This window comes from Oryctolagus cuniculus, chromosome 16 (genome assembly GCF_964237555.1).
Source record: "Oryctolagus cuniculus chromosome 16, mOryCun1.1, whole genome shotgun sequence".
Lineage (NCBI taxonomy): Eukaryota > Metazoa > Chordata > Mammalia > Lagomorpha > Leporidae > Oryctolagus > Oryctolagus cuniculus.
Window position 1 is genome coordinate 65388952 of NC_091447.1, and position 23861 is coordinate 65412812.

The window sequence follows — 23861 nt, forward strand, 5'->3', positions numbered from 1 at the left end:
AGTCTCAGGTGACATGGGAGAATGGGACACAGCGCCTGGGTGCACGGCCCGACATGCACCCCCATGCACGCACGTTGGCCGGCACAGGTGCACCGCGCACAGCCGCACCCCTGCCCTCGGACGCGCTCGACTTAGGCCCCACAGTTGGAGGCAGACTCAGGCCAGGGGTCAGGGCCCGGGCGGGGCGGGGTCTAGGGTTTGGGGGCGGGGTCTGGGGCAGGGTCCCGCAGGTCACCACTTTCTCCTTCTCCTTGGAACAGTAGGAGGCGAAGTCCTTGGAGATGATGTCCGCGTACTGCAGGAGCACGTTGCTGATGGTCTGGGGGCGACACGGGGGGAGGGGCGGGGCCGCGGGAGGCCCGGGATGAACCCCGCCCCCAGCCTCGACTCCGCCCCGCCCCCAGCTCAGTGACGACATCCACGCCCACTCTGACGTCAGCCCATCCTCCACCATAACCCCAGGTCTAACCTGAACCCAAGCCTCAGCGACATCCGCCCAGTCCCGCCCCGCCCCGCCCTCGATGACGTCACCGGCCCCGCCCCGCACCTTGGCGAAGCGCCTCATGTAGTGGCCCACGATCTGGGGGTCGGGGCACTCCAGCTTCTTGATGATCTCGAAGCTCTGGTTGAGCTGGGAGAAGACGTCCACCACGGAGCAGGAGAACAGCGCGTGCTCCGAGGTTTGCTGGAACTGCGGGGTGCGGGGCCGGGAGCGGGGTCAGCCCCTGGCGGCGAGGGCAGGGCAGGGGCAGGGAATGCCCCAGGTCCCCCAGCCCCAGGCCGGAGCTCAGCAGCCCCTCCCCGCCGCCGCGGCAGCCGAGGGGCAGCCGCAACCCGCCAGGTCCTCACCCCGTCTTTCTTGTCCCTCTCCAGGGCGCCGTGCAGGAAGTCCCGGGACACCTCCTCGTTCTCATCCAACCACTGGATGACGAAGGGCTCGAACCACCTGGAACGGAGTGCGGCCGGGGTGGCGTCGGCCCTGGGGCTCGCTCCCCTACCCGTCCCCCGCCGGGCCTCGGCTGCTCCTCCCGGGAAATGGGCACACAGTGGCCACTCTCAGCGCCGGGGCAAGACTGGCCGGAGCCCTGGTTTGCATGACCGCCCGTGGGAAGCGGGTTTATTCTCTGGGGTCTCGCTTCCTGTTCCCGAGGGGCGCCCTCGCCGCGGATCCAGCCAGCGTGGACTAGAACTCTGCGGGGGGAGGGGGTGTGTGCCTCCGTCCTGGCCAGGTGCATGGAGGGGCTGATTCCCTAGAGAACCCAGCGTCACGCACACAGCGCCCCCACCGGCTCAGGCGCTGGAAGTCAGGGAGACTAATTAACGCGAACGAAAACCCTGCGCACCCGTGGACTTCGGTATCTGCGGGGGTGGGGCCCTGCAGCTGCCCCCGCACCCCCCAGCCAGGTCGCCAGTCTCCGTGCACTGGCAGGTGCGGCCCGCGCCGCGGTACTCACGCCGGGTACTCGGGCACGCGGTCCTGGAAGGCGGGCAGCTCGGCCACGTACTCGTTGTACAGCCACTTGACCTTGAAGTGCAGGTTCATGTAGTCCGCGCTCTTGCACAGGCGATGCTTGTCATGCTCTGAGCGGGGGAGGGGAGAGGGTGGCTCGGCCGGAGCGTCAGCCACAGCCGGGTCTCTGCGGAGAGGCCCCGTTCCGGCCCGGCCCCACCCTACCCTGGCCTGCCCCGGCCCAGCCCCGCCCCGTCCCACCACCGTCCTGGCCCTGCCCTGGCCCGCCATGGCCCTGCCCCGGCCCCACCCAGCCCCAGCCATGGCCTCGCCCTGTACCCAGGCCCACTCGCAGCCCTGCCCCACCCTGACCCCACATCCAATCCCGCTGTGTCCCTAGCCCTGCCCCACCCACATCCCGCCCCTGGCCCCACCCTGCACCCGGCCCTGCCCCACACCCTCCCTGCCCCAACTCCAGTCCCACCCCGGTCGCAGCCACGCCCCAGCCCTGCCTCCAGTCCCAGCCCAGCCCCGCCCAGGCCATTGCGGACCATCACAGGCCAACGAGGCAAGCCCAGGGCGCTGGCAGCCTGGGAGGGGCTCTGAGGTTCTGTTCCCCGAGGCAGCCAGGCCCGGGGTGGGGGTGGGCGGGGCCTCACCTTCCATGGCATACTTCATGTCTTGGGCAAACAGGTTCCACATCACCTCGGCGCTGATTTTACCCACGTTCAGCTCCTGCGGGAACCTGGCAGAGGTCGGGGGCCACGAAAGTCGGACGGTGCAGGCGGCTCTGTCCTCCCGTCCGCCAGGGGGCATTGCAGCCGCTCCCTGCTAAAGCCCTGCCCAGGCCGTCATTCACGCAGATGAAATACCAGGGGTCACGTGTGCGGGTCATGCCCGGGAGTCCACGTCCGCGTCCGCACGCCCAGCCCACAGAGCTCTGCCCACCACGGGGGAGTCCACGCAGGCAGACTCACTGGTTGAGGCAGGGGGTGTAGGAATTCTTGTCCTCTTCAATGATGGACACGATGAGGGTGATCAGCTTGGACCAGAAGTCCAGGTTCTTGATGCTGGGGCCCTGCTCCTCGGGGGGCACCTCTCCCTTCTTGGCCTGGGGAGGTGGTGGGGGGAGACGTTGGCTATGAGGAGCCCTGGCTGGGGGTCTCGGTCGGCTCGTAGCTGGGCAAGGGAGGGCCACATGTCCATGTCCTGTGGCCCAGGCCAGAGTCCGTGTAGGAAGAGCTGGTGCGAAAAACCCTGAACCCAACTCCCCGGGCCCAGCTCAGCTCCGAGCACTGAATGGAAGTGAATGGGACTGGACTTCACTGAACAAACCCAGCGTCACTTGGCAAACGGGCTGGAAGTGAATGCAAATGAAGCCCGCTGGGCTCTCAGAAGCCAGCTCCGGAGCGGTGACTCCATGCAACTCAACTCGGGCCAACCGCAATGAAGACAGCGGAATTCAACCCCAACCTACTCACCTGGCATGAACCTAATCCACTGCCCCAGGCCTGCACCAGCCTCAATTGAAGCAAGGAAAATAAATCAACTGGAACTCAACCAGCCCAACTGAACGCAGCTCAACCCAATCCAACCCAGCTGAACCGAACTGAACCCAACACGACTTGACTCAAGCCAACTCCACCCAATCCAACCCAACTCCACCCAACCCAACTCCACCCAACCCAGCCCAACTTAACCAAGCTGAACCCAACCCAATCCAACCAGATTCAACCCAGCCCAACTCTACCCAGCCCACCCAAGCCCAACCCAACTCCACCCCAACCCATTCCAACCCAACCCAACCCAACTGAACCGAGCCAAATTGACCCCAACCCAACTCAACCCAGCTGAACCCAACCCAACTCAACCCAACCCAGCCCAACTTAACTGACCTGAACCCAACCCAATCCAACCTGATTCAACCCAGCCCAATTCCACCCAGCCCACCCAAGCCCAACCCAACTCCACCCCAACCCATTCCAACCCAACCCAACCCAACTGAACTGAACCGAATTGAACCCAACCCAACTCAACCCAGCTGAACCCAACCCAACTCAACCCAACCCAGCCCAGCCTAACTGAACCCAACCTAACCCAACCAAACCCAACCTGACCCAACCTGACCAAACCCAACCCAACTCAACCCAACCCAACCCCAACCCAACCCAAACCCAACTCCACCCAACCCAGTCCAATTGAACTGAGCCCAACCAAACCAAACCAAACCCGATTCAACCCAGCCCAGTCCAACTCAGCCCAACTGAATGCAGCTCAACCTAATCCAACCCAACTGAACTGAACCCAACTCAACTCAACCCAACTCCACCCAACCTACCCAACCCAACCCAACTCAACCCATTCCAGCCCAACCCAACTGAATCCCAACCCAACCCAACTCAACTCAACTCAACCCAACCTGACCCAACTGAACCCAACTCAGCCCAACCCAACCCAGCCCAGCCCAACTAAACCAACTCAACCCAACCCAACCCAACTGAACCCAACTCAGCCCAACCCAACCCAGCCCAGCCCAACTAAACCAACTCAACCCAACCCAACCCAACACAGCCCAACCCAACTCAACCCAGTGCAACTTAATTTAACTCAATCCAAGTCAATCCCACCCAACTCCACCTTTCTCAACTGAACCCGAACGACTCAGGCGAATCGAACCCAGTTCTAGATCATCAGTGTACTTAGGGAACAAGCCCAGCTGGACTGAGGTGAATCGCATTACTTCACCCACCCAGTCCCCTTGGCTCCAGCTACCTCCACCCAGACACCAACAACCAGGTCTCAGCCCAGCCGTCTGCTAGCAGCTACGTCCAGGACAATCGGCACTGAAACCAACCAAGCAGAAATGAGTGGGACGGTGCAGACTCCTGTGGAACCGAACTCAGTGCCGCCGCAGGTCTACCCCGGCGAGCACTGAACAAGTGACCCGTGCCGGGCAGAGTGCCACATGTGCCCACCGCCGTGGCTCACGGCCCCACGGTACAGAACGAAGCCCTGAGGCCCTCACCGGGTCCGTCTGGTACTCCCGGCTGTAGAGCTCATGGCAGTTGTTGAAGATATACTCGTAGGTGGAGTTGAGGCAAGCCTTCACACAGTCCTTGACCACCTGGCTGGCCCGGGGCGGGCTCTGCAGTTCCTGCACCTGCCAGGAGGCGGCACAGGTGGGCATGGGCAGGGGCTCAGGCCCTCAGGGGTGGGGGAAGGCAGAGGGTCCTGAAGCCATGGGACCCCCATGACCCACGCCGCGAGCCCCAGCACCACCTCCGTGGGGGAGGGGCGGGCGACGATGGGCCAGGGTCTCCTTCCCTCCCCTACCTTCATCCGGAAGAAGGTGATGCTGGTGAGCAGGTCCACGGTGGACTTGAGGTCCTGCAGCCTCTCGGGACTGCTGGCGGGGAAGTTGTTCTGTCGGGAGGGGTGGGGAGTTGGGATCACACAGGCTGAGAGCGGGTAGAGACGCGGCTTCGGCGGTGGTCGGCGGTGGGGAGGGGGCTGCCAGGGTCCCCCAATTTCTCCCAGGACTCAGGGCTGACGACAACCCCTTCCCACAGTTGCGCGATCACGCTTGGCTGCAGGGGCGCACGCTGGGGGCTGGCGCGGCGCAGAAGTGCACACGCATGCGCAGAGGGACACGCGTGCACGCGCCTGTGTTCGCGCGCCCGGGCACGGGGCTGCGCCTGTCCTCACCCGGTACATGGAGAGGTCGATCCGCAGCGAGTTGTGCAGCTGGTCCAGGAGCTTCACAAAGCGCTCTTTCTGTGGGTGGAGGCGGACGTGGTGGGCGCGGGGGTCGGGGAGCGGGGCCGCCGCCGTGGCTTGGTGGGTGGGGCTTACTGCAGACGGAACTGAGCCTTCCCCACGTCCCGACCCCAGTCCACAGGGCGGTGACGGGTGCAGTCACACAGCAAGGCCGGGCCCAGAGTCGGGGGGACCCAGTAGCGCGGCGCCGGGCCAGGCCGCCCCCCGCCGGCCCCCGCCCCACACTGACCCCGAAGTTGGAGGCGGCGAAGCGGTCGGAGGCGGACACGTTGGTGGAGGCGGTGGTGTGCGCGTAGTAGGCGTTGATGTTGGCCAGCAGCGTGCTCATGACGGCCGGCGCCCCGGGGCACATGTACTTGGAGCACAGGCAGGCGAAGTGGCTGCGAGGGGGCGGCAGATGCTGGGCCCGAGCGGGGCCTCCGAGACGGCCCCAGCACGGCCCCCCACCGCTGTCACCCCCGCCACGCGCACTGCTTCCCTGGCCCTGCCTCTCTCACCGCTGTCACTCACCCTGCCACGCCCACTGCCCCTGGCCACGCCCCTTACATCATGGCTTAGTAGATGGACTCACTCAGGGGCCCCGCCTCTCACCGCTGTCACTCCCCGCCACGCCCACTGCCCCTGGCCACGCCCCTTACATCATGGCTTAGTACATGGACTCACTCCGGGGCCCCGCCTCTCTCACCGCTGTCACTCACTCCCCGCCACGCCCACTTCCCCTGGCCCCGCCTCTCTCACAGCCGTCACTCAACCCCACGCCCACTTCCTCCCTGGCCCCGCCTCTCTCACCTCTGTCGCTCACCCCACCACGCCCACTCCCAGGCCCCACCTCCCTCACTGCTGTCACTCCCACCACGCCCACTGCCCCTGGCCACGCCCCTTACGTCATGGCTTGGTAGATGGACTCGACGCCGTAGCGCATGGCGAACTCGTCCACGATCTCCTGCGCCGTCTCGTCGTAGTAAACCTTCCAGGCGTCGTCGCCCTTGGCGTCCGGGATCCGCACCACGCCGTTGTTCTGCACGTCTGTCACGAAGTGGAACAGGTTCTGCGGCCACGGGGGAGGGCGGTTACGGCCACGGGCGCCGGCGCCGGCGCTGCTGTCCGTCAGCTCACGTCCGTGCAGCCTCGCGGCCACCCGGGATGCTCCACCCACCCATCAAGGACCCGAGTCCCCGGACAGGGCTGCAGTTGGGGCGGGCTTCCCGGCGGAGGGGGCTTCCTCTGCGTGGACAGGAGGCCCGGGCGGCGGCCGGCGGGGCTCACCTCGTGCAGGCAGGTGTACTGCACGTGGTACGGGGCCACCTTCTCCTCGCCCTTGATCTCCACGCTGATGTGCAGCCGGATGGCGCCCGACACGGCCGACTTGTCCGTGCGCTTGTCTGAGGGCGAGGGCGTGGGGGCACGTGAGGTCCGCAGCCCGGCGGCCTCCGTGTGCATGCGTGTGCGTGTGTGTCCTGTGTGCACGTGTGTGTACGTGTGTGCACGTGTGTCTGTGCGCGCGCATGTGTGAGGTTCCACGGCCCCTTGGACCCCTAGAATCAGACTCTGGGTCCTCACCTCGTTGAGCTCCCAGCCTTGTGCCTCCTCCCTCGGACTAGAACGTCTTAGGCGCTCTGCCCTCAGACCGGGGTCAGTGCCAGGGTCTCGGCCTCCCTCCTCAGTCCGGGGTCCGCGCCTCCCCCCTCAGACCGGGTCCCCGGGATTCCTGGGGTGAGCCCCCCTGCCCCACCGGAACTCAGAGTGTCCTGGGCTCCCTCAGCCCAGACACCTGCCCACAGCAGCCTGGGGCTCGGGGGCTCTGCCTCCTCCCTCGGGCTGGGAGTCACAGACTTGGCCTCCACCCTCTGATTCGGCTCCCCCACCAGACTCCTCTGCTGGATCCTTGGGCCCCGCCCCGCTCCGCCCTGAGCCCCGGCCCCCCCCCCCCCGCCCACCCAGGTTGTACCACACAAGGTCTTTGATCTCTGGCTGGCTCCCTGGGCTCCGCCCCGCCCCTCCCGGGCCCCGCCCACGCCCGCCCCGCCCCCTGCTCACCCAGGTTGTACCACACGTCCATCTCGCCGCTGAGCGTGCGCACCTCGATGATCGTCTGCCCCAGGAAGTCGTCGGACTCGCGCTTGAACCGCTGCTTCACGCGGGACTTGATGTCATCGTCCTCGTCCCACACTCGCACCTTGATGCGGTCCGAGGAGTTGTGGCACTCGCTGCGGAGCGGGGCGGGGTGTGGTCAGGCAGGGGCGGGGCCGCCGGGAGCCCCACCCCCAGGCCGGGCGCTCACAAGTGGAAATTCTCCTCCCACACAGGGTTCAGGTTCCCGTAGATGGTCTTCGTGCGCTTCTTGGTCTTCCCGACCTGCACCGTGACGTAGGGGTCACTGGACCCCGTCTTGTCCTTGGCCTGCAGGCCCTGGGCACAGACCACTGGAACACACACAGGACAGGGGCCGGGGCTAGGCACGGGGACGAGGCCTGCTGGGCGGGGAGCCCTCGCCGCACGCCCTGGGCCCGAGGTCCCCAGAAGTCCCAGTCCCCGCTGCCCAGGGCGTCCCCTGCCGGCCGCATCGCGCTCAGCGCCGCCCTCGGACACCGGGGCTGGGCGGGCGCGCCCCCTGCTGGCCGCCGCGCGCGTGCGCACCAGTGATGCTGATCTTGGCCGACCACTTGGACGTGCCGTCCAGCACGCTCTGCTTCACGGCCTTCATCTGCTGCGCGTGCGCGCTCTTGCTCACGGCGAACACCTCCTGGATGAGCGCGAAGATCTCGGGCTTGTTGCGCTCGCGGATCTTCATGCGGTCCTTGAGCACCATGATGATGTTCTGCGTGCGGTCCTCCGCCCCGTGCTTGGAGCTCTTCTCCGCGGCGCCTGTGGACACGGCCGCACTGTCCCGGGCACCGCCAGCCCCGCCCCGAGGGCCCCGCCCACGCCGAGGCCCCGCCCCGCCCCTCCGGCCCCTCCCCTCGGCCCCAAGCTTGGAGCTCTTCTCCGCGGCGCCTGTGGACGCGGCCGCACTGTCCCGGGCACCGCCAGCCCCGCCCCGAGGGCCCCGCCTCACGGAGGCCGGGCAAATACCGAGGCCCAGCCCAGCCCACGCCCCGCCCCTGCGGCCCCGCCCTGCCCCTCTGGCATGACCCAGCCCCCTCCAGCACCTCACCGCCCCCTGAAGTCCCACCCACCTCTGCTGTCCCACTCCTCTGGTCCTGTCCCACCCATTATGGCCTTGCTCCACCCCGTCCCGCCAGGCCATGCCCTGCCCTGTCGCCCTGCTGCCACTGACCCGCCCCTCCGGCCCCGCCCACATCGAGGCCCCACCCACCCCTCCAGTCCCGCCCCTCGGTCCCGTGCTTGGAGCTCTTTTCCGCTTTGCCTGTGGACGCGGCCTCACTGTCCTGGGCACCGCCAGCCCCGCCCCCAAGGGCCCTGCCTCGCCGCCCTCCAACCCCGCCCATGCCGAGGCCCCACCCCGCCCTCTGGCCCCGCCCTGTCTCATTGCCTCCGCCCCACCCCAGGACTTTGAGCCCTGCCCCGCCTCTTCACTGCTGCCCTGCCCCTCTGGCCCTACCCCGCCCCATTGCCATGGCCCCACCCCCACCCTGCCCCACCGCACCCCACTGCTGCTGCCCCGCCCCTCTGGCCTGGCCCCACTCTGCCTTGTTGCCCTGCCCCACCCTGCCCCGCCCCACTGCCGCAGCGCCAGCCCCGCCGGCCCCGCCCTGCCCCGCCACCCCTCCCCTGGCCCCGTCCCACTCACACTGCCCTGCCCCTCTGGCCTGGCCCTTCCGTGCCCCATCGCCACAGCCCCGCCCAGGCCTCGCCCCCGTCCCGGTCCCACCCCTGCCCTGTCCCGGGCCCGCCCCGCCCCACTGCTGCTGCCCCGCCCCTCTGAGTGGTCCCGCCCCATCGCCCCACCCCGCCCCTCCGGCCGCCTTCTGCCTTGTTGCCCCGCCCCACCACTGCCCTGCCCCGCGCTTCCGGCCCCGCCCCACTCACGCTGCAGGCAGTCGGCGTTGAGCAGGTCCTGGCACTTCTCGTGGCACTTGACCCCGCACTCGGTGCAGCGCATGCCCTGCCTCGCGATGCCCCACAACAGCCCCTCGCACTCGTAGCAGTAGGTGGGCGTGGTCGCCGTCCACACCTCGAAGTTGTGCGGCGTGGTGCACGAGATGGGGTAGATCAGCGCCTGCAGGGTCTTCTTGTACACGTGGTTCTTCTGCGGGGGAGGGAGGGGCTTGTGCGGCGCTCCCGGGGTGGGGGGGGGGTCCCAGCCCGCCGACGCCGCCGCGGCCCACGCACCAGCTCCTCGTTGTTAAGCGTGCTGGACGCCAGGGCCGACGTGATGCCCGCCTTCCGGGACTGCACCAGCGACTGTGCGGGCCGCAGGCGCCCGGGGGTCCCGGGCAGCGAGGGGCCAACGAGGCCGCAGGACGCATTCGCAGCCACGACCGCCCGCCGGGGGCAGCGTCAGAGCAGGAGGCGACAGAGGATCCCGGTCAGAGCGGGTCCTGGGCGCCCCCTCCCCGCGGGGTCCTCCCAGAGCCCACGGGTGGGTCAGGGCTGCATGGAGGGGTCCGGGGTGGGCGGAGACCCAGGTCACTCACCATGGCCTGAAGGGTCCACGCAGCACACGGGGCGGAAGTCAGACCGCGTTAGCCGCGGAGGTCGGCTTGGCCAGCCCGGGCCTCTGGTCCCCATGTCCCCTCTGGCCCCCGGCCTCCAGCCCCAGCTCCAGCCCCCAGGTCCATCCCTGGCCCCCGCCCCCCACCCCGCTCCTCGGCCCCAGCCCCCCGCTCCCAGGTCCACCCCCAGCCCCTGCCTCCGGCCCCCAGGCCTGCCCCTGGCTCCCAGCCCCCACCCATTCCAGCTCCCAGGTCCGCCCCCTGCCCCCCCCCGCCCCCAGGTCCGCGCCCAGGCCCCAAGTTTACCCCAGCCCCCAGGTCCGCCCCTCGCTCCTGACCCCAGGCCCCCCGCCCCTGATCCGCCCCTGCAGTGGGGGGGCGGGGTCTGTGCCCCGCCCCGTCCGACGGCGCTCACCAGGTCGCTCACGAGCGGGATGGGCTTCCTCTTGCGGATGTCCGGCATGCTGTCGATGATGATCAGGCCGCCCCCGGGGCTGCGGAGACCCAGGGCCCCGCCTGAGGCTCGGCCGCACCCGACTGCCCCTCGCCCCAGGACCCCACGCTGGTTCGAGGCGGGCATCGCGGGGTGGGTTGGGCGCTGCTCCCCGCCCCTCGCCCGGGGGCCCCACTCACCCGCCTTTGAACCACAGCGAGTTGGACATCTCTCCTGCCCCCCGAGCCTGCGGGACAGTCGGATGGACGGGTGTGGTCAGCGTGGCCGGGGAGCAGGAGGTGCAGGGCGTGGGCGGGGCCGGCCCCGTGTGGGCGTGGCGTGGGCGTGACCAGGGGGCTGATGGGACTGGGGCTGGCGCATGCGCACGGAGCCCCGGGCAGGGCCAGGCTGGTAGAGGCATTGAGGGCGTTTAGGCTGAGCACTGGTGAGGCCAGCAAAGGCGGGACAGAGGCAGGGTGTGCACAGAGCACTGGGCGTGGCCAGGGTGACCACTGGGCGTGGCTTTGGGCGTGGCTTAGCTCGGATGGGTGTGGTATTGGGCATTGGGCGTGGCCAGGAAGGTGTGGGTAGGGTGTAGGGTGTGGCCATGCTGATTTGAGAGGAACACTGGGCTGACGGAGCTGGCGTGGGCGGGGCCTGGATGGTGTAGGTGAGGCCTAGTTGAAGTGGGCGGGGCCGGCCCAGCATGCACAGGCCGTGGGTGGAGCTGGTCTGGCATGGGAGGGGCCGGGCAGGAGTGGGAGGGAGTGTGGGCGGGGCCTGGCTGGCATGGGCGGGGCCAGAGTGGGCGGGGCGTGGGGCCCGCATGGGCTGGGCCTTCTGGCATGGGCGGGGCCGGGGCGCTCGCTCACCTCCTGCAGCTGCAGCCGCACCTTGTTGAAGGCCCGCAGCCAGTTGGCCTTGGCCCTGGACATCGAGTCCTGGCCCTGCCGGTCCTCCTCGTCCTCTCGGGGCCTGAAACTGAGGCAGGGGCCGCGCGGGCTCCGGGCCGGCTCTCCGCGCCTCCCGGCCTGGGCCCCCCACTCCGCCAGCCCCTTGGATGCCCTCCCTCCTGGCCCGCGGCCCCCCCCTGGCTGGCCCAGCTGCCCTGACCCCGCCTCCGGCCCCAGCCCTGGGACCGCTCCCTGACCTCTGACCTCCCCAGCCCCCAGCCCCCGTGGCTACCTCTCCTCGGCCGTGGGGGGCTCAGCCGGCTCGGCTCTGGGCAGCTCCTCGGGCGCGGCGGGCGTGGCCTCAGAGGGCGGGGCGGGGGCCGTGTCCTCGCCGGGGGCGGCCGCCGGGAAGCTGATTCGTTTGAAGTCCTTGGGCTCGGTCACGGCCGCCTCCGCGCGCTGGGCGTAGCTGCCCACGTCGTCCGGCACCTCCTCCTCCTCCTCCTCCTCCTCCTCTTCTTCCTCCTCCTCCTCCTCCTCCTCGGGCAGCGGCTCCTCCTCCTCCAGGAAGTCCTCCAGGTCCTCGTCCAGCTCCTCATCCTGGTCCCAGCGCGGCGAGTCTTTGCAGCTCACCGAGCTGTGGCACGAGTGGTAGGAGTCCGGGTCCCGCTCGTCGCCCAGCTCCGAGCCCCGCAGGCTCTGCTCCTCGGGGTCGAAGTCCTCGCTCAGCTGCGAGCTGCCCTGGCTCAGCTCCCCGGAGGAGGCGTAGCGGCTGCTGCCCGTGGGGCTGCGGGACGGCGGCGGGGGCTCAGGATCGGGGGCCAGGCCGCCGAAGCCCCCCCACTGGCGCCCAGCCCCGCCCACACACGTGGACATAGCACGGATCCTGCAGCGGGGGTGGGGCCGCCTGAGCCCCGCCCACGCCCCGCCCTCTCTACCCACACCCCGCCCACGCCCTGTGGACAGAGCGCCCATCCTGAGTGGGGTTCCCCTCGCTCCCCTTGGAGGCCCCCGCCGGCCTCTCCCACCGCACCTGCCCTCACCCCACCCCTCCAGCGTCCTCGCCGCTCCCCCAGAGCCCACCCCCGGGCCTTTGCACCTGCTTCACCTGCCCAACTCCACACAGGCTTTGTCATGTCTTCGGGGGTCTCCTGCACTCCCCGACCAGCTCAGGCCCCGCCCCCAAGCACGGACAGGATGAGCCGGGGCCACCCTCCAGCCACTCAACCAACATTATCACCGCCGCTCTTTTTTTTTTTTTTTGACAGGCAGAGTGGACAGTGAGAGAGAGAGACAGAGAGAGAAAGGTCTTCCTTTGCCGTTGGTTCACCCTCCAATGGCCGCCGCTGCAGCCGGCGCACCGCGCTGATCCGATGGCAGGAGCCAGGATCCAGGTGCTTTTCCTGGTCTCCCATGGGATGCAGGGCCCAAGCACCTGGGCCATCCTCTACTGCACTCCCTGGCCATAGCAGAGAGCTGGCCTGGATCACCGCCGCTCTTAAAAATACCACCCGTCTGGGGCCGCGAGGTGTAGCGGGTAAAGCCCCCGCCTGCAGTGCCGGCATCCCATACGGATGCCGGTTGGAGTCCCGGCTGCTCCACTTCCCATCCAGCTCTCTGCTGTGGCCTGGGAAAGCAGTAGAAGATGGCCGAAGCGCTTGGGGCCCTGCACCCACGTGGGAGACCCAGAAGCAGCTCCTGGTTCCTGGCTTCAGATCAGCTCAGCTCCGGTCATTGAGAGCATTTGGTCAGGGAACCAGCGGATGGAAGACCTCTCTCTCTCTCTCCCCCTCTCTCTCTATAACTCTGCCTCTCAAATAAAAAAAAAAAAAAACCCTCTCCAGGCTGTGACTCGGTCCCCTGGCCGCCAGGATGTTGTAGGGACCGGCGGGGGTGGGGGGCGTGCGGAGGTCTCCCTCTGATCCTGGGCTGCCCCTAGGAACAGCTGGGAGGCAGGAAGGGACCAGAGCTCCCCCTGCCGGTGAAAATTCAGAGTGCACACCGGCCGTGTCACCGGCCCCCCCGGGCTGGGCGGGGCCTGCTTCCCTGAGCTTGGACCTGAGACTAGGTGGTCTCCAAGACTTGGGGACCTGATCCAGTCGGGGCCTCCACCAGGCTCCTCGGTCCTCGCCCCCTCCAGGCCCTTCCTGCATGACCCGGTGCCATCCAGCCCTCCAGCCTCACGCTGGAACTCGCTTTCCCTCTGGGGAGGCCTCGTTGGTGGGCTTCCATGCACCCTCCTCCAGGAAGCCCTCTGCAGGCCTCCCGCCAGCTGAGCCCCACGGAGCGGGAGAAGAGTGTCCGTGTCTGGCCTGTCTCCCCCAGAATGTCCAGTGCCGGGCAGCCTGGGCAGTCTCCCTCACCCATGGCCACGGCCCAGGGTCAGCTGAGGGCCTGCTTCCTACCCCCCACTCCTTCCCGGGAAATGTCAGCGCGGGCAGACTCCCGGGGAGGCCCCACACACGTCAATCACCCAGCGTCCGCGCTACCGCCAGCACCACAGCGCCCCCTGCTGGACACCTGCTAACGCTCGTCCTCGCGGTGGCCACGCCCTGCCCTCTCTGGGCGACGGTTCGGCCACACGGAGCCCATTCCAGACGCCACCTGTTCCCCTGTGGGCCCTGCGGGACACCGCCCGGTGCCTTCCGAACACTCGGCCTGCCTAACACCGCGTTGCTCAGTGTCCAACCTGCCCATCCGGCCAGGGCGGGCGGGGGCGGGGGGCCGGAGCAGACTCCAGGCTCACGGAGCAACCCAGCGCCGGGCAGTGCCTGGCCCACAAGGGCCAGAGGACCTGGATTCAAGGGAGTGGAGACGGTCGCCGGGTAAACCTGTGGCCGCCCCTGACTCACCGTGGCCCGGTTGTGCGGGCGAGAACGGCGGAGGCCATGCCCACCTGGAGGACACCACGCCCACCGGGCAGGGAGGCCACACCCACATTGTAAGACCAGGGCCCATGGGGTGCGGGTCCACGCCCACACTATAGGCCACGCCCACCGGGAGGCCGCCCGGGCCACGCCCACGGCGGGAGGCGGGGCCGCCGCTACCTGAGCGCCCGCGGCTCGGAGAAGTCGTCGTAGCTGGGCACCGAGTCGCTGTAGGACTCGCGCGAGCCCAGGGGCGGCGGGCGCACGGCGTACTGGTGCACCGAGGCGTTGGGCTGCGACGTGGTGTAGTAGGGCGGCGGCATGCTGTTGCTCGTCTCGCTGCGATAGTCGCTGTCGCGGTCGTCCACGGCGCTGTCGGGGTCGTCGTCTGGGGGGGCGGGGTGAGGATGGGGAGGGGCGGGGTGAGGACAGGGAGGGGCGGGGTGAGGACGGGGAGGGGCGGGGTGAGGATGGGGAGGGGCGGGGTGAGGACGGGGAGGGGCGGGGTGAGGATGGGGAGGGGCGGGGTGAGGATGGGGAGGGGCGGGGTGAGGACAGGGAGGGGCGGGGTGAGGATGGGGAGGGGCGGGGTGAGGACGGGGAGGGGCGGGGTGAGGATGGGGAGGGGGCCGAGGAGGGGTCGCGAAGCCTGCTGAGCCCTCAGCCTGGCCCCAGAGGCAGAGCCACACCCCCACCCGAGCTGAAGGACTAGCCCCGCCCCGGCCCCGCCCCCGGCTCCCGCGGGGTGGGGCTGGCGCCGAGACCCCCGAGCCTAACTTACTCTGCTGCTCGCCCCAGCCGAAGTAATTCCAGTTGCCTGGGGAGGGAAGGGGCAGGGGCGGTGAACAGCGGGGCGGGGCGTAGGGGCGCCCCTCCCCCAGCCGCGAGTCCCTCCCCTCCACCCTGACCCTTCGCTCAGCTCATGGGAGGATGACGGGGGGGGGGGGAATTCCCGATTTCCCGTGAGGCCACAAGGCGCCTCGGGGTGGACACACAGGGTGCGGGGCGTGGGTGCGTGGATTTCTGACTTCGGGGTCCGAGGCCAGCGCCCCCCCAGCCTAGGAGCGCTCAGCCTCCAGCCTCCGCCGGGGACCCAGCGAGGGGCGGCCAGCAGCCCGAAGGCGCACAGCGTGGGAGGCAGGGGCCGCGGGGAGGACCCACTCCCCGTGGCCAGTGCCCGCGGCAGCCCAGGGACTCTGCCCGGCGCCGACACTGGGCCCGGGCGCGCTGGCTCCAGTGCACCTGCCCGGGTCTCCCCCCCCCCATGGCCCTGTGCGCTAGGGAGGGGGCGCGGGAGCCCCTCCAGGGACCACGTGTCACCCCCGAGTTGCTGTGGGGGCGGGGCCAGGGGGCGGGGCCCCGCACACTCACAGCACTGGTTGCTGGGCGCTGGCAGCGGCTTATCCTGCTCGTCCGAGAACGAATACTGCGGGAGAGGGCGCCTGTCGCGGGGCGGCCGGGAGGCTGGGGGCTTCCTGGCCCCCGGGCCTGTCCCAGCCTCCCCTCTGGACAAGGGTGCAGGTGCAGCCGGTAGGCCCGGTGTCACGGGCCCCGGCACCCCCGGTGGGCGCCGGTTCGAGTCCCAGCTGCCCCACTTCCGACCCAGCGCCCTGCTGTGGCCTGGGGAAGCAGCGGGTGAGGGCCCAGGAGCCGCAGTGGCCGGAGCTGGGAGCCCGCAGAGGGTGACACGGAGCCGAGTCGGGACCAGGGCCAGCGAGTGGAGGGGGCGGGAAGACCCGGCGGATCCCGGCCCAGCCGCCAGCGCCCACCTCGTCCTGGTCGCGCATGGCGTTCAGCTGCTCCAGCTTCTTGGCCCAGTAGCGCGCCTCCTCCTCCGGGATGTCTGCAGGCAGAGTGACCAGTGAGCCCGGCCCCGCCCCCGCCCAGGCCCCGCCCTAGCCAAGCCCCGCCCTAGCTGAGTCCCGCCCCAGCCTGGCCCCACCCCGGCTCCAACCCCGGCCTGGCCCCGCCCCTACTGAGCTCCTGGCCAAGCCCCCAGCCTGGCTCTGCCCCCACCCAGGCCTGGCCCTGCCCCAGCTGAGTCCTCGGCCCCGCCCCCAGGCCTGGCTCCACCCCGACTGAGCACTGGCTCCGACCCCAATCTTGACCACACGTTGGAGGAGCCCTGATCCTGCCCCCAGGCCTGGCCCCACGCCGGCTGAGTCTCCGCCCCCTGTCTGTCCTGGCCCCGCCCTCCAACCTGGCCCAGCTCTGGTGCTCACCCCAAGCCCCCACCCCACCCCGGGCGCCCCCCTAGAGGGGCAGGTGAGCCGAGAGGCGGGGCTCCCGCGCCTCAGGCACTGACCCAGGGGCAGCTCGAAGCGCGTGTCCAGCAGGATGCGGTGGAAGGTGGGGTCCTTGGTGCCGCAGATCTCGCTGTCGGCCATGATGACCTGGGAGTCGAGCGTCAGCCACTCCCCGGGGCCCTCCTGCGGGACACGGTGGGGGGTGGTGCACCTGCTGCACCTGGCGGCCCAGGTCACGACTCAGTCCCAGGGGCCCCAGCCCGGCATGGCCACGCCCACCTCAGAGGAGGGGGTGGGGGAGCCTGGCTCCTCCCACTGTGCAGGGAGGACCCCCCTCTCCCAGTTCAGGGCCAGCGAGGCACTGAGCAGACGGGGCCACTCTGACCCCTGGCATCTCCGTCTCTTAGGGTACCAGGAACCCGGGGTCCCCGAAGGCTTCGCATGGACTGTCACACCTCCTTCCTCTGTGCGCCCTGAGCCGGGAGGAGCAAGAGTGGACACAGGCAACCCCAGGCCTGGGAGGTCCAGGCCAGGCCAGGGGGAGGGCTGGAGGACCCAGGGGGGAGCTTGGAGGGCTTCCTGGAGGAGGGGCCACAGAGGGTGCACTGGGGGTGTGGCCAAGGGGGCCAGGTGTGCGCAGGGTCTCACAAGGGGGATCCCACCGAGGTGAGGAGGGCTTGGAGGGCCGAGGCCCAGGGACTGGGCTGTGGGGGCGGGGAGGTGACTGACAGGTTCTGGTCCAGCACCTGCTGCCCAGCTGGGACCCACGATACGTGGCCCCTTACTCCTCCTGGGGCCGTAACATGTCGGAGCTGGGTCCAGGGCTGCCTAGCTCCGGCCGCGTGTCCCTAGTGCCTTGCAGCTGGAGGGGGACCACGTATGTATGTTTCGGCCCCCAGGAGCGACTTGCCGATGGGGCCCTTGACCAGATGTGAGTCCTTGCTCCTTGAGCGGAACGCAGGGTGTAGGCCAGGAGCCCCCGGGCCCTGTGCCCACCTCATTGGACTGGCGGATGGTGCGCAGCGGGATCCACACGGTGCCCACCATGGTGTCCCAGATGAGGCCCTTGTTCCACACCTCCACCGTCAGCCCCAGGTCCAGCCGGTTGATCTCGCTGTGGGGAGAGGGGAGGTCCCCCCCGGGGAGGGGACGGAGGCTCAGAGGTCAGCCCAGTCCCCAGGACAGCAGAGCGCGGCGGGCGCCTCCCCCTGCTGGGCGGGCCGGGAAGGGGCCCCAACACCCCAGCAGGGCCACCAGGCGCGCCCGCGGCTCAAGCACTCCCCCTGCTGGCTTCTCACTGGAATGACGCCCAGGTGGGGGCCTGGGGAGCGGGAGACCCTGCGCGTGGGCGAACTCAGAACACAGAGACCCACAGCAGCGGCTGGCGCTGGGGCCTGGTGGTGAAGCTGCCACCTGCAGTGCCCGTGTCCCACAGGGGAGCCGGTTCGAGTCCTGGCTGCTCCACTTCCCATCCAGCTCTCTGCTGTAGCCTGGGAAAGCAGTGGAAGATGGCCCAAGTCCCTGGACCCCTGCACCCACGTGGGAGACCCGGATGGAGCTCCTGGCTCCTAGCTTCGGATCAGCTCAGCTCCGGCCGTTTCGGCCATCTGGGGAGTGAACCAGCGGAAGGAGGCTCTGCCTGTCTCTCTCTCTAACTCTGCCTCTCAAATAAATAAATCTTTTTTTATTTTATTTTATTTTTTTTTGACAGGCAGAGTGGACAGTGAGAGAGAGAGACAGAGAGAAAGGTCTTCCTTTGCCGTTGGTTCACCCTCCAATGGCCGCCACGGCCAGCGCACTGCGGCCGGCACACCGTGCTGATCCGATGGCAGGAGCCAGGTGCTTCTCCTGGTCTCCCATGGGGTGCAGGGCCCAAGGACTTGGGCCATCCTCCACTGCACTCCCTGGCCACAGCAGAGAGCTGGCCTGGAAGAGGGGCAACCGGGACAGAATCCAGCGCCCCGACCGGGACTAGAACCCTGTGTGCCGGCGCCGCAAGGTGGAGGATTAGCCTAGTGAGCCGCGGCGCCGGCCATAAATAAATCTTTAAAAAAAAATCACAGCTTGGGGCCAGCAGTCAGGGTGGGCTTCCCTGGGGAGGAGCCAGCTGGGGTGTGCGGGATTCCTGGGGCGGGTTCAAGCTGGGTGCGCGCAGGAGGCGAGGGGGCCCCAGGCGAGCAGGCGCGTGGGGGCGTACGGAGGGCTCTGGCCACTGTCCGAGGTCCAGGAGCCGCAGCCAGGCCTGGGCCGGGAGCAGTGGACTAGGACTGCAGGTTTTAAATTAGGCCCCTGGCTGCCCTGAGCAGAGATCGTGGGGGGTGGAGGGCACAGGAGGCAGGGCTGGGCGGGGCCTGGGCGGGGCGGGCGCTCACAACATGAAGTCCTGCTCCCAGCTGGGCTGGCTCCCGCGCACCGCCACGGTCGTGCTCTTCACATTCTGCACCTTGAGCGTCACGTAGGTGTTGAACTTCTCTGCGGCCGGGAGAGCGGGGTCAGCGCCGGGCCTGGGGATGGGGCTCCTGCACATCCGGGCCGCCCTGGGCAGCTCCGACCCGGCCCCGCGGGAACCCTGGCTCAGGGCGATCTGGATCCCCGTTGGCCCCGCCCCCCGCGCAGCAGGTGCAGCGGCCAGCTGTCAGTCTCCGCTCAGGCCCGCCCCCAGCCTCCCCGACAGACGGACAGATGGACAGCGCAGGACAGGAGACGGCACTCACCTTGGGCACCGTCAAACTTGGCTTTTTTGACTGTGGACAGAGGCAGGGAAGGGAGCAGGCGGGAGGGAGACGGAGACCCCGACATCCGGACAGGAGAGGGGGCGCGAGACCCCCGGGAGAGACAGAAACAACAGGACAGGGAGAGGGGCGGAGGCAGAGAGGAGGGGAGAGAGAGACACAGGCCATCAGACAGCGAGCCCCGGGGCAGGAGGGGGTGGGATGCTGCCCCGCCCGCCGAGCCCCCCCCCCATTCAGCAGGAGTCCTGGGCCTCCTCCAGGGAGTCCTCAGGATCGCCCCCGAGGGAGGAGGAAGAGGAGCATCGAGGAGGAAGAGAGACGCTCTCCCGTGGTCCCCTGTCAGGGGGAGGAGACGCGGTCCTTGAAGGTCTGAGTCCGTCCCACCTAGGGTCCCCAGGGCGGCCGGAGGGCACTCCGAGGCGGGGAGGTGAACCCGAATACTTGCCAGGGCCCCAGGGCTGAGCCTTGGGCCTCAGAGCCCCCACCCCGCGATCCACCACCCTGCGCCGCGCCTCGCACTCCCGCCTCGCCCACGCCCCGCCCCCTGCACCTGCTCTCGGCCCCGCCCACACCCCCGACATGCCCCAGGCCCCTCCCACGCCCCCACACCTGGTCCCGGCCCCGCCCCCGCCTCGACCAAGCCCCACTCCCTGCTCCTGGCCTCGCCCCCGCCCCGCCCCGCCCATGCCCCATCCCCTGCACCTGCTCCCGGCAAGCACCCCCCCCCGCCGGCGCCAGCCCCTGAACTTGCTCTAGCCCTGCCCCCACCCCCGCACCTGTTCCGGGCCCCCCGCCCCTCCTCTCCGCGTGCACATTTGACAAAGGCACCACAGCCAAAAGATGATTGGGGGGGTCTTCAAAAAAATCCACAGAAATGCAAATGCGGGGTACGGGGGCAGGGGCCAGGGACAGAGCTGCCATCGGCTGGGTCACCCCCAAAATGGCTGCAATGGCGGGGGCTAGGCCAGGAGCTCCACATGGGTCCCCGCGTGGGCAGAGGAGCCGGTACCTGCGCCTCCCAGGGTGCACGTGCCCAGGAGCCGGGGCCGGGACTCGAACCAGCGCGCTGACAGGGGATGGGGCACATGAGCAGGCGGGCAGGGGAAGGAGCTTAACCTGCTTGTGCCAATGCCCCCACCGGTGCTATTTGATGTCACCCAGGGCAGTGAGGTGGGCGCAAAGCAGAGGCCGTGTGCCCTGTCTGTGTCCTGTGCCCTGTCTGTGCCCTATCTGTGCCCTGTTTGTGCCCTGTGTCCTGTCTGTGCCCTGTCTGTGCCCTGTCTGTGCCCTGTCTGTGTCCTGTGTCCTCTCTATGCCCTGTCTGTGTCCTGTCTGTGCCCTGTCTGTGCTCTGTCTGTGTCCTGTCTGTGCCCTGTCTGTGTCCTGTGTCCTGTCTGTGTCTTGTGTCCTGTCTGTGCCCTGTCTGTGTCCTTTCTGTGTCCTATCTGTGCCCTGTCTGTGTCCTGTCTGTGTCCTCTCTGTGTCCTGTGCCCTGTCCTGTGCCCTGTGCCCTGTGTCCTGTCTGTGCTCTGTGTCCTGTCTGTGTGTCCTGTCTGTGTCCTGTGTCCTGTCTGTGCCCTGTGCCCTGTCTGTGTCCTGTCTGTGTCTTGTGCCCTGTCTGTGCTCTGTGTCCTGTGTCTGTGTCCTGTCTGTGTCCTGTGCCCTGTCTGTGCCCTGTGTCTGCCCTGTCTGTGTCTTGTGTCCTGTCTGTGTCCTGTCTGTGCCCTGTGCCCTGTCTGTGTCCTGTCTGTGCCCTGTGTCCTGTCTGTGCCCTGTCTGTGTCCTATCTGAGCCCTGTCTGTGTCCTGTCTGTGCTCTGTGTCCTGTCTGTGTCCTGTGTCTGCCCTGTCTGTGCCCTGTCTGTGCCCTGTCTGTGTCCTGTGTCCTCTCTATGCCCTGTCTGTGTCCTGTCTGTGCCCTGTCTGTGCTCTGTCTGTGTCCTGTCTGTGTGCTGTCTGCGTCCTCTCTGTGTCCTATCTGTGCCCTGTCTGTGTCCTGTCTGTGTCCTGTCTGTGCCCTGTCTGTGTCCTGTCTGTGTCCTGTCTGCCCCTCACATGGGTGACCCCGTGGGCAGCAGCCTTAAAGGTCTGAGCTTCGGCTGTGGTGATCCAGGCATCAGGTTGGCTGCGCGTGGTCCGGCTCTGAAGGCGCAGCCCTGAGCGGGGCTCCAAGGTGGGGGCTGGTGGGGGGGGAAACGCGGCCGGCTAGTGCTGTGTGACCCCCCAGCGGTGGCCCCTCCCACTTTTCCAGGCCTCCTCCATCCTCACTGCCCCAAGTCCCCTCCCCTGGATGCAGACCCGGCCCCAGCCAGCACCCCTTCCCCTCCAGCCCCCTCCGGCTCTTAGCTGAGTCCCCACCCCCCCAGCCCCTTATCCCGCGGTTGTCTGAGCTCCCTCCCCACGTGGACACGCGGCCCAGGGGACGGGCCAGGGCAGGAGACGGACAGGGACCACGGGCCGGGGGCGGGGTCAGGAAGGGGCGGGGCGGGGCTGGGCTGGGGTGGACCCATGGGTAGGAGCCCGGAGGGAGAGCGGCCAGGGGTCATCCCGGTCCCCTCCCAAGGGCCAGTGCGTGGTCAGCCTGCCGTCGCCTCCCGCCCCCTCCCTCGGCCCCACGCGGGGTCTGGTGTAGGGTCCCACGCGCACCCAGGGCACAGGGCCGCCGGTGTCCCCTCTTCGTCCCGCGAGGGCTCCAGGCCTGGTGGGTGCAGGCAGCCAGCGGCAGAGGGGGCAGGGGCGGGCGGGGAGGCTGGGGCAGGCGTCGCGCTGGGGGGCGGGGCTCAGCTTCTGCATCCGGGGAATGACCTCTCCGGGTGCTGAGGGTGCCCCAGCTTTGGTTCCAAGATTCCCACTGCGGGGGACCCTGGCCTGGGGGGCGCTGGGCCAGGACCTGCCTGGTGGGGGCGAGGAGCTGGGGAGAGGCTTCTCCCCGCCCGGGGACTCCTCGGAGCCTCGGAGCGCGCCCCTGCTCCACGTGGTCCAGGGGCCGGAAGGAGCATGCGCCAACTCGCAGCGTGGCCCCTCCTTGGAGGGCCTGGGTTCGAGTCCCAGTCTTGCTAATGCGCATCCCGGGGAGGCAGCCACGTGGGGCACCGGGATGGCGGTCGCGGCGGGGGAGGCCCCTGTCCTGCCCAGCCAGGGACCATTTGGGCACTGGGGAGGAACCAGCAGATGGGCAGCGTCTCCCTCCCCCCACCCAGTCCCTCTGCGTCTCCGCCCTCGCCACGGGGGCGGTGTGCGGCACACAGAGTCCAGAACTGGATTCCCGGGCCCTGGTTTCCTGTGGTGTTGGCGGCGGGAGAGGGAACCCCAGAGCCCCCCAAGACGGACCGGGGGCCGAGTCCCTGACACACGCCGCGCCGGACTGAACAGGAGCAGGGGCTGCTTGGAGCCGGGCGAACGTGCCCATTCTACAGATGGGCATGAGCAGGGAACGCGGGGGAAACTGGAGGTGGCGGGTTTAGGGGTTCAAGCCCAGGTGTGGAGGGGAAGTGAACGCGTTGGGCAGCGGGCGAGCCTGCAGCTGAAGATGAGCCACGGGCGAGGGCATCTCCGGCGAGAAAGGCCGACACGGGGGAGGGGGCAGGGGCACTGACTGACCCCGAGCGGACGGGCAGACGACCTGTGAGACCTCCTGGGGCAGGGGCAGGGGTCAACCGTGCTGGGTGGGGCCAACGACAGTCTGAAGGAAGATGGGAGGTCGGGAAGCGAGCCCCCGCCATGGACCCCGCCGTGCCCCCTGCACCCATGGCGCTCGCCCCTTCTGCTCAGCTCTGAAACGCAGCAAGTGGGGCGGGGGAAGTCAAGGCAGGCTTCCCGGAGGAGGGCTCCGTCCAGCTGCCCTTCCCCGAACCTCCCACTCTATCCCCTCAGGGGCTGTGGATTCCCAGGGCCTGGTATGCAGGAAGTGCTCAAGCCATGCACATGGGGAAGTGGATTAAGGCTTGGGGGGTGGGGACAGGACCGACCGTGGCCCAGTGGGCAAAGCCACCACCAGCGCCCTGTATCAGAGCGGGTTCGAGTCCCGGCTGCTCCACTTCCGGTCCAGCTCTGCTGTGGCCGACCCCGTTGCGTGCACGCCTGAACGTCAGGGTGCGAGGGGAGCCTGCGGCGGCCTGGGTGTCGGGGCCACGCGGAAACCCACGCGGCTCCGTCCAGCCTGCGGCGGCGGTGGACGCCCGCGTGCACGCATGCGCACCTCGCCGCGTGGGCCGCCCCAGGCAGGGGTGTGTGCGGAGCGTCCCTGCGCGCTCGAGGACCCATCTGGACCGCGTGTGTAGGAACCTGCGCGCGTGGGCGGGCTTCTGGCTGGGAGGGGCAGACCCACGCGGAAACCCCGCCCTTACTCCTGCCCCACCCCGCCCACGCGCCTCCTCCCCCTCCTGCCAGGCTGCCCGGGCTCGGCCCGGCGCCCTTCCCCACAGGCGCCCCCAGCCCCCCAGCCCAGCCCCCAGCCGGACGCCCAGCCCAGCCCCCCAGCCCAGCCTCCAGCCCCCCAGCCCCAAGGCTCCAGCACCCAGCCCCCCAGCCCAGCCTCCAGGCCCCCAGCCCTCCTCAGCCCCCCAGCCCCCCAGCGCCCCAGCACAGCCCCTAGCCCCCGGCCCCCAGCACCCCCAGTCCCCCGGGTCCAGCGCCCAGCCCGGCCCCCAGCCGGCCCCTCCCAGCGGCTCCTCCCACTCGGGCGACTCCCGCCCGCGTCAGGGCCAGGTTTCTGGAAACCTCCGCCCCCCCTCACGCCGCCCCCGCAGCCGAGCCTCCTGCTTGCGTCACGGCCCAGGGCGAGATCCTGCCCCGCCCCCCACTCGCTGGGAAGCCTCACTGGGCACGGTGCGAGGGGGCTGTGGGGCT

The 23861-nt window shown here is 69.1% G+C and overlaps 1 protein-coding gene across 4 annotated transcripts in view; it reads right to left on the reverse strand.

The window, feature by feature from the left end:
- The window catches only part of UNC13A (unc-13 homolog A), a 37867-nt gene that overhangs the window by 12575 nt on the left and 1431 nt on the right, over positions 1–23861 (reverse strand). For 2 of the 4 annotated variants that reach the window (XM_070058981.1, XM_070058980.1), the window contains exons 2-31: positions 18997–19026; positions 18655–18754; positions 17279–17396; positions 16342–16465; positions 15806–15879; positions 15408–15462; positions 14818–14853; positions 14217–14424; positions 11462–11956; positions 11149–11257; positions 10477–10523; positions 10259–10337; positions 9826–9831; positions 9521–9592; positions 9218–9437; positions 7865–8092; positions 7509–7650; positions 7265–7434; positions 6494–6609; positions 6112–6275; positions 5457–5607; positions 5156–5224; positions 4784–4873; positions 4476–4610; positions 2428–2561; positions 2110–2195; positions 1455–1581; positions 850–946; positions 548–691; positions 236–319 (exon numbers count right to left, since the gene is read on the reverse strand). In XM_070058981.1, coding sequence (XP_069915082.1) covers positions 236–319; positions 548–691; positions 850–946; positions 1455–1581; positions 2110–2195; positions 2428–2561; positions 4476–4610; positions 4784–4873; positions 5156–5224; positions 5457–5607; positions 6112–6275; positions 6494–6609; positions 7265–7434; positions 7509–7650; positions 7865–8092; positions 9218–9437; positions 9521–9592; positions 9826–9831; positions 10259–10337; positions 10477–10523; positions 11149–11257; positions 11462–11956; positions 14217–14424; positions 14818–14853; positions 15408–15462; positions 15806–15879; positions 16342–16465; positions 17279–17396; positions 18655–18754; positions 18997–19026 — 3710 coding nt within the window. The remainder of the gene's footprint in view (positions 1–235; positions 320–547; positions 692–849; positions 947–1454; positions 1582–2109; positions 2196–2427; positions 2562–4475; positions 4611–4783; positions 4874–5155; positions 5225–5456; positions 5608–6111; positions 6276–6493; positions 6610–7264; positions 7435–7508; positions 7651–7864; positions 8093–9217; positions 9438–9520; positions 9593–9825; positions 9832–10258; positions 10338–10476; positions 10524–11148; positions 11258–11461; positions 11957–14216; positions 14425–14817; positions 14854–15407; positions 15463–15805; positions 15880–16341; positions 16466–17278; positions 17397–18654; positions 18755–18996; positions 19027–23861) is intronic. The other 2 variants (XM_070058982.1, XM_070058983.1) reach the window with 2 other exon arrangements.